The sequence below is a fragment of the Lactuca sativa genome, chromosome 1, assembly GCF_002870075.4.
Source record: "Lactuca sativa cultivar Salinas chromosome 1, Lsat_Salinas_v11, whole genome shotgun sequence".
NCBI classification, from domain to species: Eukaryota; Viridiplantae; Streptophyta; class Magnoliopsida; order Asterales; family Asteraceae; genus Lactuca; species Lactuca sativa.
Genome location: NC_056623.2, coordinates 17,562,231 through 17,577,934, shown reverse-complemented (window position 1 = coordinate 17,577,934; position 15,704 = coordinate 17,562,231). Strand labels below are relative to the sequence as shown.

General features: G+C 33.5%; 1 protein-coding gene across 5 annotated transcripts; it reads left to right on the top strand.

Moving 5' to 3' along the window:
• Positions 1 to 3,101: 3,101 nt before the first annotated feature.
• On the top strand, positions 3,102 to 6,777 carry LOC111910502 (protein LONGIFOLIA 1). Of its 5 annotated transcripts, none has more exons than XM_023906341.3 (6): positions 3,102 to 3,255; positions 3,662 to 4,112; positions 4,225 to 4,295; positions 4,489 to 5,619; positions 5,697 to 5,823; positions 5,910 to 6,777. In XM_023906341.3, the coding sequence occupies exons 2-6, from the start codon at positions 3,971 to 3,973 to the stop codon at positions 6,533 to 6,535; spliced, it is 2,097 nt and encodes a 698-aa protein (XP_023762109.1). In that variant the 5' UTR covers positions 3,102 to 3,255; positions 3,662 to 3,970; the 3' UTR covers positions 6,536 to 6,777. The 5 variants fall into 5 exon arrangements, with proteins under 5 accessions (XP_023762109.1, XP_023762108.1, XP_042755201.1 ...); XM_023906340.3 differs by having other exon boundaries at positions 3,102 to 3,307; XM_042899267.2 differs by having other exon boundaries at positions 3,102 to 3,307; positions 3,405 to 4,112.
• The last annotated feature ends 8,927 nt before the right edge of the window (positions 6,778 to 15,704 follow it).

Below are 15,704 nucleotides of genomic sequence, written 5' to 3'. Positions count from 1 at the left end.
CATAAAAATAGAGTTGGGACCTTGGCCCTCAACCACATGCATGTGACTTCCCTTATTGCATGTGAAACCTTAATTAAATAAATGATATATATATATATATATATATATATATATATATATATATATATATATATATATATATATATATATATATATATATATATATATATATATATGGTTAGGTTATTTTGTTTTTACTAAGTATTGTGTGCCAGACTGCACAGATCTGGACCATCGGATGGAATATAATCAAATGTCATGATTTGAGGGTCTATGGTAGTAGAATAGGATAGCATATACCATATAATCACACAAATTTCAGAATAAGGGCATTTTAGTTAATTAACCTATATTAAAAAAGGAAATTTTCGGATTTTTAGGGATGATTAATTCCTTTATTTTTTAAAAATCTGAATATTTTAAATTAATTCAAATTTAAAAATCCGATTTTATTCTGTCAGAATGATAGAATCTCAACTATAAACTAGTAAATGTATTTTTCGATTTTATTCTGTCAGAATGGCAGAATGTCAAACATAAACTAGTAAATACATTCTGAAAGAATACACAAAATCGATTCTTGAACAAATAATATATCAAAAAATTACATTGTATGATTGTGATTCATTGAATAATAACAAACATTCTAAAAGAATAAACAAGTATAATTCTTAAAAAATAACAACATTCTTAAAAAATGAGTGTGATCATTCTTTAATTTATTCTTCAACCCTTTCCCATCAGGTCTTCAATCCATTCTTGAAGCCTTTTCCACCAGAAATTCATTGCCACATCTCTTCCGATGTTTTCATTCTCTAATGTCTGTAACAATTTGATTTCTGAAAAAGAGTCTCTTGAGAACAGATGGATCTCCACCGAAGCTTCTTAGTTTTACTTGGTTCCATGCCACATCTCTTCCAATCAAATCCCCTGTACACCTTCTTCACTGCACCAACGCCTAACAAATAATTGTATCTCCCAAATTCAATCGAAAGTTAATGAGTACAAAATTCAATCAAAACATCGAAACTGTAAGACCTGATTGAGATAACGAAGAGTGTAAATTAGGAAAAGTGAACCTGAAACGTGAACATGACCGCCAACCTCCTCCGCCTGCAACTGTCGGCGCTTCTCGGGTTCTGCGAGTGAAATCACAGCGACGATTGTTGCGACCGAGCCGCCTCCGATGACTGCCAGTGTTGTTCCCTCAAATGTGTCGGCTCCTAGTGCATATACAGTTAGGGTTCTTCGATTGTTTAATTTGTAGGATTGGAGAATTATGTGGTGGTGAAAGAGACATTGTGGGAGTCTGATAAGAGCGTAGGATCCCTTAAATAAAGGGATATCAGTTGTTAATTTTGGATATTCATTAATACATATATGTAATATTACTAATTTACCCTTATTTAATTAATTAATTAATTAATTGCTAATTTCTGATTGGTGCATTTAGGGACACAATATTTGTTAAAAATATTTGAACCTCTATATATATATATATATATATATATATATATATATATATATATATATATATATATATATATATATATATATATATATATATATATATATATAGAGAGAGAGAGAGAGAGAGAGAGAGAGAGAGAGTTTTATACTAGTTGAACTTTTTATTTCATCTTAGATTTTCACTTGAACTAAAAGTACACCATGCTAAATTGCTAAGACGTAGACCGGAGTTTATCAATTGATCATCTAATATCTATTTTAACCACAACGAATTCGATTGACCGGACATAACTTCAACTACTGCATTAGGTAACCATTAATTTATCTATGTTTGATGATTAAAGGTGTGCATTGATTTTATTGTGATGTTTGTTGTTTCATATATTAATACTCTTAAATTAATAATAATAAATTTCAATTTATTATTATTACTATTTCTATTAGTTATTTTATTTTGACTATATATTTCAAACTTGAATATTAGATTAAAATAAAAAAGCAATAACATGTTTTTATTAATTTGTTTATTACTACGTTTTTTCTTATCATAAAGTTATATTTTGAAAACCACTCTCAAATATAGAAAGATTATGCAAATTAATACAAATAAAATTTTATTGATATTATGAAAGTACAATATCTTGTTACGGAAATTAATCTAAGGCTTGCCTCTATTCTATAAAAATAACACATAAAAAAGAATTATAATGTTTAAATAAATAAAATGTGATGTTATTCTTATATTTAGCTCTTAAAAATCCACCAAGATCATAGTTAGTAGTACTATTATCAATTATTTTGAATTTAATTATAATATTTATTGTATCTTTTAGGGTATGTTTATCATACAGGCTAAAAAACTAGAAGTTAGCTAAAAACTAGCTGATAAACGAAAAGTTAACTAATAACTGAAAAGTTAAATGATATCTTATAAGCTATCTGATAAAAAGTGACGTTTGATAAAATTAGCCGATAAAACGACATAAAATGATATTTAGGATAATGAGTGTTCTAATTAATGGTACATTTTGAACAGTTAAAAAATCTTTTAAAAAACTTGTCGAAAAAGGTTTTTAAAAAGTTAGCTTATAACTTATAAACTATTTTTTAATTTATCAAACATGATTACTTTAAAAAAACTCAAAAAATAAATTAATTTATCACCTAAATGTGGCATGTCATATCCAACATCAATGTTGTTATTTTTCAAAAAATAAAATTTCTATCAGAACTAAAGTTAATGAGTTGACATTTAAAAAATCACATCCGTGATCCCCGAACAAATGGAATATATAGTATTTTGGTTTCATTAACCCTATGATCAAGTTTTCATAGATGTGAGTTATGATAATCGAATTATAGTTAAATCAAAAAATATTATTAATGTAAACCTAAGGTATTGTCTTCTCTTGCTTTAAATGGCGTAAATACTTCACCTAATTAAAGGTGGTTATTTGATGTAAAAATACGTTGTCATAAAAAAAAAGTGCTTAAATTATCTTGTTATTGTGTACATTTACCCTGATGCTTTATAATATATTATCTTGTATAAACAAATTTTTAAAATCAAACCCCATTTATTAATTAAATTACATTCCACATGTAACCTTTCTTCAAAACTATAAAAAAAAATCCCACGATCCAATATTCACATTTCACAACCCTTATTCCCTTAATACTCAATTCTCTGTAAAACCACCCCACAAGAGAAAGAGAAAACATACCCTTCTTCAACCTTCAGACCATATATTCTCCTGGGTTACATTGATATTTGCAAATTACAAGGTAAACATGTGCATATGATAATTTGCATTACAACGTCGTTAATCTGTAATCGGTAAGTAAATCCTTTTTGTTTCTAACCATACGTCCATACCCATACCAATTTTAAATTTTGTTTTCTATTCTGTAAAACATATGCATTTTCATCTTAGGCTCCTTCTAATCTTCTGCTCCCAACGTAATGTGTTAACAAAATCACATCTTGTATACAAATCCCATAGGGAACAAACTGCGTTTGGGATTTACTGATTTTATTCCCGTGGCCGTTTTCTCCTTCTTGAGCTCAGCTCAGTTGGAGAGTTTAATTCTTGAGGGCACATTCTGGGAGCGTTTGCTCATATAGTAAGAGTCTTAGAGAGAGGCATTCAATTTCGTTTCTGATGTATGAGAATTTTGGTTGAGATCACAGGAATTAGAAGGGTGGATCACATTTGAAATGATTGCAAAATTTTGAGATTGAAGAGAGATAGTAAAATGGGAATTTGTGCTTGATATCTCTCCTTGCCTTCCAACTGTTTGATATTTTGTTTGAGAGAAAAAAAGAGAAAAGTTGACTAGATTGATTAACCTATAACATTAACTAATGGTCAATGGATAATGTTCAAGTCTTCAAGATCCATTTTGCATTTAAAAAGACTCCACCTACAATCAAAAGTCAAAAGATGAATCTAAGGGTTGTGAAGGGGAAGAACAGTATGATGAAAGGGTGAGCACTCAAATGGCTGCAAAGTATTTGCATTCACTGGCAGATGAAAATCCAGATCTGAGGAAGCAAATAGGATGCATGACAGGTGTCTTTCACATCTTTAATCGCAACCAGATTGTTTCCAGAAGCCATGGCCATAGAAGCCTTCCTCATGGTAATTCATAACTTTTTTATGATAAGTTCTCTTTGTTACGATTTTCTCTTGTTAATATATGCAAAAAAAGGTAAATGTAATTGTTGATTATCTTCACTAAATTTTCATGCAGGTGGTTTGCTTTCCAACAATGGGACGCCTGAAAGAGAGTCAAGTGTAATTTCCCAAAGAAGCCCAAATATGGTATGTGTAGTTAAAAGTTGAAATACTCCAACAAACTATGTCCATTGTAACGGGTTGAAATGTTTTTTTTTTTTTTTTGTAATTTTTTTTCTTAAAGTTTGTAGAGACAACAAGGTAGATAATAGAGCAATAAGTTGTAGAGATATAATTCTCATTCATAATTTACTCTAACTTTACACATTTATTTTTTCAGGAAAAACATTCAAAAAAGCAGTATATGGAAAAACACAGGGTATCCACAGAATCATATAAAGAATCTATATCCTCATGGTCTCCTCCATCTCCCTTTTCTTATGTGAATAGAAGATCAAATCCAGAAACTGATAAATCAAGTGCTTCTGGACATCAGAATCTTGACCTTAGAGATGTAGTCAAAGACTCAATGTATAGAGAAGCCCGTGGGTTATCACATAATGTTCTTGTTGAACTTCAAGAACCCGATTGGTATTGTAATGAAGCTAATGAATTTTCAAGATCAAACTCTTGCCAATTTAAAGATGGGTTTTCTAAAATTTATCCAAGATTTTCGTATGATGGACATACAGCAACCCCAAAGCAACTGAAAGAACTTCCAAGACTTTCTTTAGATAGTAAAGAGAGATCCATACGTACTCTTAACTCTATTTCACTTGTACCCTTTAAACCATATGATTCAAAATCTAACCTAAATTCAAGAAACCCTAATGAAAAATCCCTGATTCAGACCAAACCACCCAGTGTTGTAGCCAAGTTAATGGGATTGGAAACTTATCCCAATTCCACATCAACCAGCAACAAGGATCTTGATTTGTTGTCAAAATCTTTAAAAATCCCTAATTCCACAAGAGAACAGGCATTTGAATGTTGGAAAAATCCCGACATGAAACCGATTTCTAGGGTTCCAATTGAAGCAGCACCATGGAAGTATCCACATGGTGGTCAAAATCCTCAAAAACAATCTCCTCGTGTTACTAAATCCACTTCTGTTTACAGTGAAGTGGATAAAAGATTGAAGAATCTTGAGTTTTTAGAATCTGGAAAGGATCTCAGAGCTCTTAAACAGATATTAGAGGGAATGCAAGCTGTGGAAGCAAGAAAAGGCGAAAGAGACAATACAGTTGATCATCAAAGGCCACCATCTAAGAATGTTTCAACTGGTCAAGAATCACATATTGTCATCATGAAACCAGGAAAGATTATTGAAAAGGGTTTTATAAATAATAATAGCAATAAAAAGGTTAAAGATCCAAATACTGAAATTACAGATTCTTCTTGTAAACCAAGAAAGCAATCAGAGTGTAGGTCTCCTAATAGGAGGAGGCAGAGTTGTAGTTCAACACAAGAGGTATGTTCTTGTATTTTTATACTATTACTTCCACTGAATTTCAGTCTCCTTATATTTTTTATTAATATTATTTCCAGAAATCAACCTTGATTGTGAAAGTGGATGAATCAGAATATCCAAGTCCAGATTCTGTTCTTGATGATTCAGTCTATATGGATAATTCACCTTCACCTGTGAAGAAACAGACACCAAATACCCAAAAAGGTACATTTCTATTTCTTAACCATAATAATTTTATTCATATATCATGATATGATGATATGAAACTAAAGTTAGTTTTTGATTAACAGATTATCCTAAACAAAAGCGTGAAAAACTTAAGAAAATTGAAGATTTGGTTGAAAAACTTAAGAGACTAAACTCCAGCCACAATGAAGCTCACACAGATTACATTGCATCACTATGTGAAAACACAAACCCTAACGACAGATACATTTCAGAAATCATGTTAGCTTCTGGACTCCTTCTTCGAGACCTTGAATCTTTTGAGTTTCATTCCTCTGGTCACCCGATTAACCCGGAGCTGTTCTTGGTGTTGGAACGAACCAAATTTGGTAATTTACAGAAAGAGAAGTTTCACAGGAAGCTAATCTTTGATGCTGTTAATGAGATTCTTGTGGAGAAGTTAAATTCGGTTTCATTGATTGTTCAGAATCCTCGAGAGCTTTTGAGGGAGGTGTGTTTGGAGATAGAAGAGATGCGGGTGGAGAAGAAAGGTGAAAGGTGTGATGTTGGGAAGGAGGAGGAGGAGGAGGAGGGGGATGAGTTTAAGAGGATTTTGAGGGAGGATATTGTGAGGCGGCCGGAAAATTGGAGGGGGTTTTATGGTGGATGTCCGGTGGTGGTTATGGAGGTCGAGTGGTTGATTTTTAGGGATTTGGTTAACGAATTGGTTGTGATGGAAAGTGAAGCTTAACTTGTTATTGAAGTCACCACCTGTGACTTTTTCCGGCGGGAATTTGTTAGTGTAGGGAAGAAGACTGTTAATTTGTTAATACTTTTGCAACTCTAAAATTAAAAATCGGTGATCAAAATTACCGATCTTGTGCGGAAAAGTGTGAGTGATTAAGGACCGATGTGTTTGACCAGTCCATGATTGATTATTATAAATAAGCATTATTTATTGAATTATATAATAAACGTTACATACATTATCAATTTACCGCAATTTATTAGTTTTAGAGCTTATAAGATGTCAAGCATATAAAACATTTAACCAAAAACAAATAGAACACAAATAAAATTACAAGAATTATAGAAAAGCATCTTTTGTATACCTTATTATAAATTTACAAATAAAATACTGCTTATACGAATATACAAACAGGCGGAACTACAATAATTTTAAAAGTTACAAACAAAATTACATTACATGAAAATGAAATAACTTGCGAAACTAATCTTGCTGCCTAACGAAATCGAAAGGGAAAAAAAAGTCCGGGCCGATCCAAATAAAACCAATCCAAAACTAGTCTAACCTAAAAAAAAAAAAAAACTTGGGCTAATAAAAGATTATAACCACCGGTGTTGACCATGCCACTATGGAGTATGGACTAGTGTAAAAGGCTCTTTATTTGACATTTTAATGATTCTATAAAGAGATTGGATCTGAACCGTTCAAATTCAGAGTGTTTGGTTAAAATATTTTTAACCTCTTAATCGGTCAGATGTAGCAAAATTTCATCTGATTCGGTAAGTGACAAGGAGGAGTCTGGATGAGAAAATTTCCATCTGATACCCTTTCCTTAGAAACACAAGATCGTCCGCCACATTTTTCTTTCTTCCTCTTCCCATCGATTCTTCCCATCGAGCAGTCTTCCCCGCTACTCTACCTTTCTCAGATGATGATTTTTACCGTTCCAATCTCCAGCAGCGCCACCCGTCTACTCCTTCGTCGCATCCCTCCTTGCCGCCTCCCCCATCGTTGGTAATTTCTTACTCTATTTCTTTGTGTTCGGTTTTTTAATCCACCTTTTGGTCGTTTTTTTCAAGCCCTAAAAACCTGTTAGGCTCGATTTGTATAAACTTTGTGTTTGAACTGTGGTCTTGTTGCTCGAATTTTTTAGCGTTTATGGGAATTATTTTTCTGCTAGCTTCTTGCTCTGTGTTTGAATATCGGAAAATATATGTTCACTTTGTTACTGAAATATGCTATGTTCAAGCAAATTTTTTATTCTTGTTTTTCTACTTTAACTGATTTATGATGTTTTTTACCTGCAGACCGTAGGCATACAGTAGTAGTGTTCTTAGTAGAGCTGTAGAGGATGTTGATAAGATTAGAATTTTGTATCTATCAAGTAATTTAATAGAATTTTAGTTAAAGTTATGGATATTTAGATAATTTTGGGTTAAAAACTTTGTTGATTTTAAAGTTATGTTGAATATTTGGTATTAAATTGTATTTACAGTCATGGATTTTATGAATAGTTATGTGAAAAACTTTGTTAATAGAAAATCTGTATAAAGACAATTTTGGGTTAAACACTTTGTTGATTTTAAAGTTATGTTGAATATTTGGTATTAAATTGTATTAATAGTCATGGATTTTATGAATAGTTGTGTGAAAAACTTTATTAATAGAAAATTTGGATAAAGACAATCTTGAAACTTGTATTCATGAAATTACAACTTATGGACGTGATGTGAGTAGTTTGAGCAAACAACAACAATAGTTCAAAGGGTTAAAATTGTCATTTTCATCATTAGGAGACAAACATTCAGATGTCTTACCAAACATCAATTTATCATTTTGATACTGATTCATATAAAGCATCTATATCATCCAGGCATCTGCATCATTCAGGTATGAATAATCCAGATGCTACCAAACAGCCCCTAAGTTAATAGTTACATTAACTGGTAACCATTAGTCTACCCCGGATAAACTACAATGCACTCGGTTTTTTTGTGCCCTTAAATAGTTGTCAAAATGTTAGGGGTGACAAATTAGGTCATTGTGTCGTGTTTTTGTCTGACACGACACTACACAGCAATGTTTTTCGTAACACGAACACGACACGATTTCGTGTTTTTTTCAACTAACTCAAAAAAATCAATTAAAAAACAACAAACATGACACGATACGACAAAGATAATATAATATAATATAATAATTGATTTATTTAATTAATACTTAATCATACATAACATGACAAACAAGAAAAACACGACTAACAAATGCTAAATCGTGTCAATTTTGTGTCGAATTTTGAACACGAACATGACACGACATGGCGTCGTGTTTTTTTATATTTGACACGAACACAAAACAAACACGAATTTGAATTTCAGTTTCGTCTAAATTCTTTTTGTGTCGTGTATTTTTGTCGTGTCGTGTCATCAATTGTCACCCCTACAAAATGTCCACTTCAAAGACAAATAAAATTGAGACTAGACCAATCTTATCCTGATCTAAATTTATCAGTTGGCCTATTTTTGTATATCTATGAATTTTTATATGTTTGGCCTATGTATGTTATACAAGTATATATTCCTTTGCTTAATGAGAATTGGGATTCATTTTTGAACAACAAACATTGTGTATACTTTAATATTAAACCGTAATACAGAAGTAGCTATAAAAATATGTAATACAATACATCCATGGATCGAACCGGGTAATTACAAGTTATATAACCTCTATGAAATCATTTATCACTCAACTGGACCCTTACTCATATCAGCTTTACGTGGTCCTGAATCTATTTCAACAAATAAGATTTAAGCTTTATAGGCTTAGTGAGTAATCATAAATAACAATACAAAGCACTAATACAACTAACAACTGGACCCTTACTCATATCAGCTTTGGTATGATTGGTGGTTTGGATCTGAAGTACAGTTGTGTTTTTGAGCCATGCATGAGATTTTTATCAAAAACCCTTATTTTGACTCATTATGGCTTTAATACATGCATTGGACATGCATGTGTATAAAGCACCAACTTTTATGTTAGTTTTGGTGTTTGAAACCCTTCTGGGGTTAATGGGCTAAGGACTTTTTGGAATAAGTGCTTATTGGGTGAATCCATGTCTTTTTTAGACTTTTTGGAACCTAGGGTTTAAGGTTTTGACCTTTTGGGTGGTCTTAATGGATAAAGTTGGAGGGCGACTGGGAAATGCCCGACTATATGGTTATATGAGGGCCACGACGTGGCGGTTGATTAAAGTCAACGTTGACCGTTAACTTTGATCGTTGAATTTTCTACTCGAGTTGACTTTTGGCCAAACTCCTATTTTTGGAAAGAGAACTAAGGGTTATCTTGTGCGGCTGTATAGGTGGTGTATAGCATTTGTCCTCTTGGCAGTTAGAGCAGTAACAGTCGATCATCGTCTGATAGGTGAGACTTCTCACTGTACTTGTGGGTCCAAGGCATCAATGTCGACCCACTGGATTGTGTTATGTAGAATGCTAGTTGTCTTCGTAATACTTACGTGGAAGACCTCAGGGATAGCCAGTGGCACTTGTATGAAACACCATGGGGCTAGCCAATGGCAATTGCATGAAAGACCATGGGGGTAGCCCATGGCACTTGGTTGTAAGACTATAGGGGTAGCCGATGACGTTCTAGGAAAAGACCATGGGGCAGCCCATGGGAACTATATGTATAGTATGTGGTATTTTGGGGAACTCGCTAAGCTTTGTGCTTACGGTTTTGTGGTTTAACATTTCCAGGTACTTCTGGTTCAAAAGGGAAGGGCCCGACATGATCGCACAGCATCCCCCCTCATGTTTCCGCATTTATGACCATTTATACTCTAATGATTTGATAAATGGTATTGTGGTTCATTTTGAGACATCTGATTTATGGAATTAATGATTTTTAAAATGAAAAATTCTATCACTGTTTTGGGATGTTAATTACATTTTCAAACAACTGTTTTTTGGAACAAATGAGTTTTCTTAACTTGGGTTTTATGTAAATGATGTTTTTACCTTATCTAATAATGAAAATTTTATTTGTGAAAATGGGACATTACAAGTTTGTTAAATTATCATTTTATGGTGAGCTAATTAAAAGCTAGTAAAAGAGGGTAAAGTGAAATTATATTTAATTTGAATTATAAGATCATTACTGATCTCAATTATTTAGGGATAATATAGATCAAAATGAGACAAGGTTTTAAAATCTTTAAACCATAATTGAAAGCAACATATAATTGGTTACCATCTCCTTTATCTCTATGTAACGCTTTGTTTCGAATCGTTCCCATTTTGGAGTAATTGGGTATTAGCAGGCTTCGGATCCTTGAGGAATTGTGTTTTGGACCTAGTTGGAGTTGAATAATGTAATTTGGATGTTCAGGTATTCAGTTTGAGTTTTGGGGTCAAAGGGCATTTCGATAATTTTTCAGCTCGGGCTTTTATGGAAAGTGGAGGTTCGTTTGGGATATCTTATGGGGAGTAGGAGTTGATAGTAGTGTACAACGTCTAATAATGGCACACCCCCGAACCAGACGGCGGAAACGTCCGGGGGCTCGAGTGACTTCATTCATGTAGTAACTTCACAGTGCATATAATTGAAACATAACATCATCATCATCACACACGTAATATTACAACTGTCATTGTTTACATCAAGTATTGTATTTCAATATTAATTACATGCCAAAATAATCCAAAGTTTGATGAAACATAACAAAATATCAAGGTATTCTTGATGACCAACCTGCTCAATGATTTCCTGAGAATACACGTTAATTTAAAAAGGTCAACATATATAATGTTGGTGAGTTCATAAGCATGTTTAAAAAAAACGTTTTGTATTACTTTGTAAACTCCAGAAAATCCGATATTTTCTGCAAAACGGTTTGAAATGTTTGTGTCCGGTCTTGTATTAATTCATGTGTGTTAAGGTTTGTGAGAATATAAAGAGAATGACCCCAGACAACCCGATGTTGTCTGTTTATGAAAATGTTGGAATCTCAACACCCGAGGTTGAGTACCAGTGCGTGTAGGTTACCGTGTTTCCACAAAAGAGTATTTCACGTAAATTTTATAATGGTGTTAATTCCTCTAAGTGAGCCGTTATAACCATACTTAATAATGACAATTTTGCCTGTCATGACGTCTATTAGATGCCGACTTATTTAAGGTAAGGTTTGTCACCCTAGACTGACCTAGTCTAACTATAGCGAATAACTCAGGTGTAGGGTGTCACCCCCATATAGACTATACGCAAACTCTCGCTCTCTCTCTCTCTCTCCGGGAGACTCTGGTTATAACTACAGGCTAAGTTTGTACACTCATTTGGTGCCAAACGAAAAGTCTCACTAGATCCATAATCGAATTTACGCGAATAAACATGAAAGGTATATTTCAGGCCCAATAAACATGTAAGTGGACAACTAAGGCCCACTAAGCATGTAAATTATATTCCAAGCCCAATAAGCATATAAGGTATATATCAGGCCCAATAAACATGTAACTGGACAAATAAGGCCCATTAAGCATGTAAATTATATTCCAGACCCAATAACAGTATAAATGACGTAATTGATCTGTGGTTTGTTACGTTGGTTGTTTAAGCTTCGTTGTTTACCAAAATGACCAAAAAAAACCCACCTTTTTGTAAAAGGTCATTTTTGGTCCAAAAAACCAAAAATTTACAATTATAGCACATTTTTGGTAAAAATAACATTTTAAGTCCTTTAAGGCCAAAGTTTGCATTTAAGGCTAGTTTTAAGTAAAAATAATATTTTTAACTCACTTTTGTCAAAAATATCATTTTTGGCTAAATTTTATGAAAATGTGCTTTCTCGGCCCATTTATAAATATATTTATCTTTTTGGCCCAAGTTATAATAAATTTACATTTTCAGTTCTTCTTATCAAAAACTTACATTTTTGGCACAACTTTGTTGAAAATGACACTTAAGCCCATAGAAGTTCAAAATTTTACAATCTTGGCCCAAAACTCGTAAAAGCCCAAATGAGGCCCATTTATGAAAATTTACACTTTTATCCCTTTTAAAATCACAAATACCACAAACATTTATATTTATCAAAATAAAACCTTTTTGATCCCTTAAAACCATGAGTTACATGTAAATACTTCATTTTTGGTTATTTTGTCATTTGTGGCCCTCTTATGTAATTTTCTTAGTTTTAAGTAACTTTGAAGTGTTTAAAACCTTTTCTTTGCATAATGAGTTGCAATAAATGTTATGTTCTATAAATATCATCATATTCTAACATATCTTCAAGTTTATGAAGTTTCTAACACATAATCACACTTATATCATGAAAAACACACAAAATCATGCATATACACATAGATCTACACAAAACAACTTGTATTCTCCCCCAAAACATAGTAAAAACCAAAAATAGGGGGTATGAACTCACTTTCCTTTGGAGATTTCGGTTTTTGATGAAGAATGATGAGGATCTCGGCCTTAGAAGCTTCTTGAGTGGAGTTTTTCGAACTTAAGATGGACCTAAGGGCATGGATTATGAAATGATGCGTTAAGGAGTGAAGATTATCATAAAATGAAGTTAATCATCATGCTTAAAGATTAGCTTCACGAATTTTTTTGGGATGAAAATGAGAGAACCTTAGATGGCTTTGAGAGGAGTTGTATGGTGTTGGAAGTTTAAATAGAGAGTGGTGAGTGAAGAGAACTTTGGTCGAGAATAAGATGTTTTAGGCCCAACATGGTCCAAAAACGAGTTGAGTCATTTGAGGTCCAATAAGGCCCATAAAAGTGAAATGAGATGTTTTAGGCCCAACATGGTCCAAAAAGTTATAGTTTCATGAAAGTGGGTCTAATTAGGGCCCAATTGAAGACTCTTAGCTTAAAAGAATCAAGTTGAGGGTTTATTGGCCCATTAGGCCCAATAAAGGATTCCCGGCCCATTAAAATGTTTGAATTAGGTTTTGAACTTCACGAGTGAGTTTTGATTCAAATGGTTGATTTTGTAATGAGTATAGTACATGACATCAACTTAGATTACAAGTTATACAAGAGTTGATCTACATGAAGACAGAATTTCCTAGCTAATAAATGCTAGTTGTGACACGTAACCTCTTCGTGTGTCACACCCCCAAACCAGAACGACAGAAACGTCTGGGGGTGGATGACTTCATGTACAGTATCATAACGAATGAATAATAGTGATCAAAACCTTACAACCATCATGTTGATAATTAAGTAGTTTACATTGTACACAAAACATTATTTCCTTGATATTAAATACATATGTCAAAAGTAAATAACGTGATGCGGTGACGCCCCATCCTCAAAACCCCTTTTTGGTTACCTGTTTACTGATTTCCTGAGAATACAAGTGGTTTTGATAGAGTGTAAAAAGTGCCAACAATTAAGTTGCTGAATTCATAAGATTTTTGCATGAGAAGAATTTGTACCTTTTCCTGGTAAAAATGATAGAGTGTACTTTTAGAAAATCCAATATTTTCTTTAAAAAAAATGTGTTGTAAGTCTTAAATCCAAAGACTAAAAATGTAAGTAGTGTTGTACTGGGAAAATAGTATTATGAAGTTTTATCTTTATATAAAACTAATTGAATGTATGTTAACTCCTTAAACCAAATGTTTTGTTAATACCCCACGTGAGTTATCATAACCATGCTAGCGACTAGTGGTCTGCTACAACGTTCTTCAGGTGTCGGAATGTTAGACATTTGTCACCCTAGACATGTTGCTCTAACTATAGCTAACAGCTTAGGTGTGGGGTTGTCAATCTCGTATAGATCTATACACAAGTGTCATGCTCTATTACCGAGACTCTGGTTATAATTCAGGACTTTAGTGTGTACTGGTAGGTACGGTGAAGCCAAATGTCTCACAAAATTGTATCAACCGGTTTACGTATAGTGTATTGAAAACCCTTTTTCTTGTAAATGAAAGTAGACAAAATTGCAAAAATGGTCCCTGTGGTATGCAATTTTTTGGGGTTTTAGTCCAAACCCCGAATTTTTTGGATTCATGGTCATTTTGGAGTGGTTTGTATGTGAAAATAGTCCCTCCGAAAATTAAAATGACTATAATACCCTTGGGGTATTTATTTTTATTTTCCTTTCATTTTTTTAAATTTAAGATTTATTTATTTATTTTAACAATTAAAAAAAATAATATAGGACCTACCCCTCTCTCTCTTTCTCTTTCTCCAAGCCAAACACCCCTCCGAATATGTGCAATGACGAGAGGAAGAGTCGGTTGTAAACTCGTCGACTGCCACAACCATATTAACCCACCACCACTGCCATCAACTTGCAACCTTCCCCTTCCTTCTCGTCGTGAACCGCCGGATGCCAAAATAACCGGGCAGCAGAGCTGCCACCCACCGTTGGCAAAACCCACTTCACCACCCACCACCGTTGTGACTGTTGGAACGCCCCTACTCCGACCATCTACCATCTGACATTGCCCTTCGTTCTTCCCTCTCGTCATCCCCGTTGAGCAGAAGCAAGAACGAAGCAAGAAAGGCAACTGGAGCAACCTCCGGCCACCACTACAACCGCCATCTATTTCTGCCACCGTGATTCCAACCAACACCACCACCTTCTACTATTGTAATCGATTTACAATGCAAAATTACCATTTCTGGAAGGATCATGGAAGGATTGGTAGAGGATAAAGAAGCACAAGAATGTGAGGAGTGGGATCAGGTGAAGGAAATGATAATGGATAAGCAGAGCACCTACGATTCCACATGTCTGTATCCAAGTTTCTTATAATTTTCCCTTATTTTAATTCCAACTCCTTAATTTCTTATTCCTATCTCTATACATGTTCATCTATTTGCTGAATTGGATGTCTCTGGACAAAAAATTGGAATTATATGCTTCCAATGGTGATAACTCCTAATAAATAAATCAGAAAATGAAGGAGGAGAACTGAAACAACCCAAAAATACGACCCAAAAATTTCATTTTTATATAACGAAAACCATAAAACTGAGTATCACATAATAGAACCATGCATTGCGTATCTCAAAACCATACTAAAATATTGTGAGAAAAACTGTGCCACAACTGTATCAAACATATCTAAGAAACTGAATCAACTCCCACGACAAAAACTGAAACTGTGGTGTGTGCGATGCCATCATCCCGAGCTCTTCC

Excerpts from the sequence above, each read along its gene's own strand:
- LOC111910502 (XM_023906341.3), top strand. The coding sequence starts at position 3,971 with ATGGCTGCAAAGTATTTGCATTCACTGGCAGATGAAAATCCAGATCTG. Across the intron at positions 4,296-4,488 it reads CCCAAAGAAGCCCAAATATG|GAAAAACATTCAAAAAAGCA; the intron begins GTATGTGTAGTT and ends TTATTTTTTCAG. Across the intron at positions 5,620-5,696 it reads GTTGTAGTTCAACACAAGAG|AAATCAACCTTGATTGTGAA; the intron begins GTATGTTCTTGT and ends TATTATTTCCAG.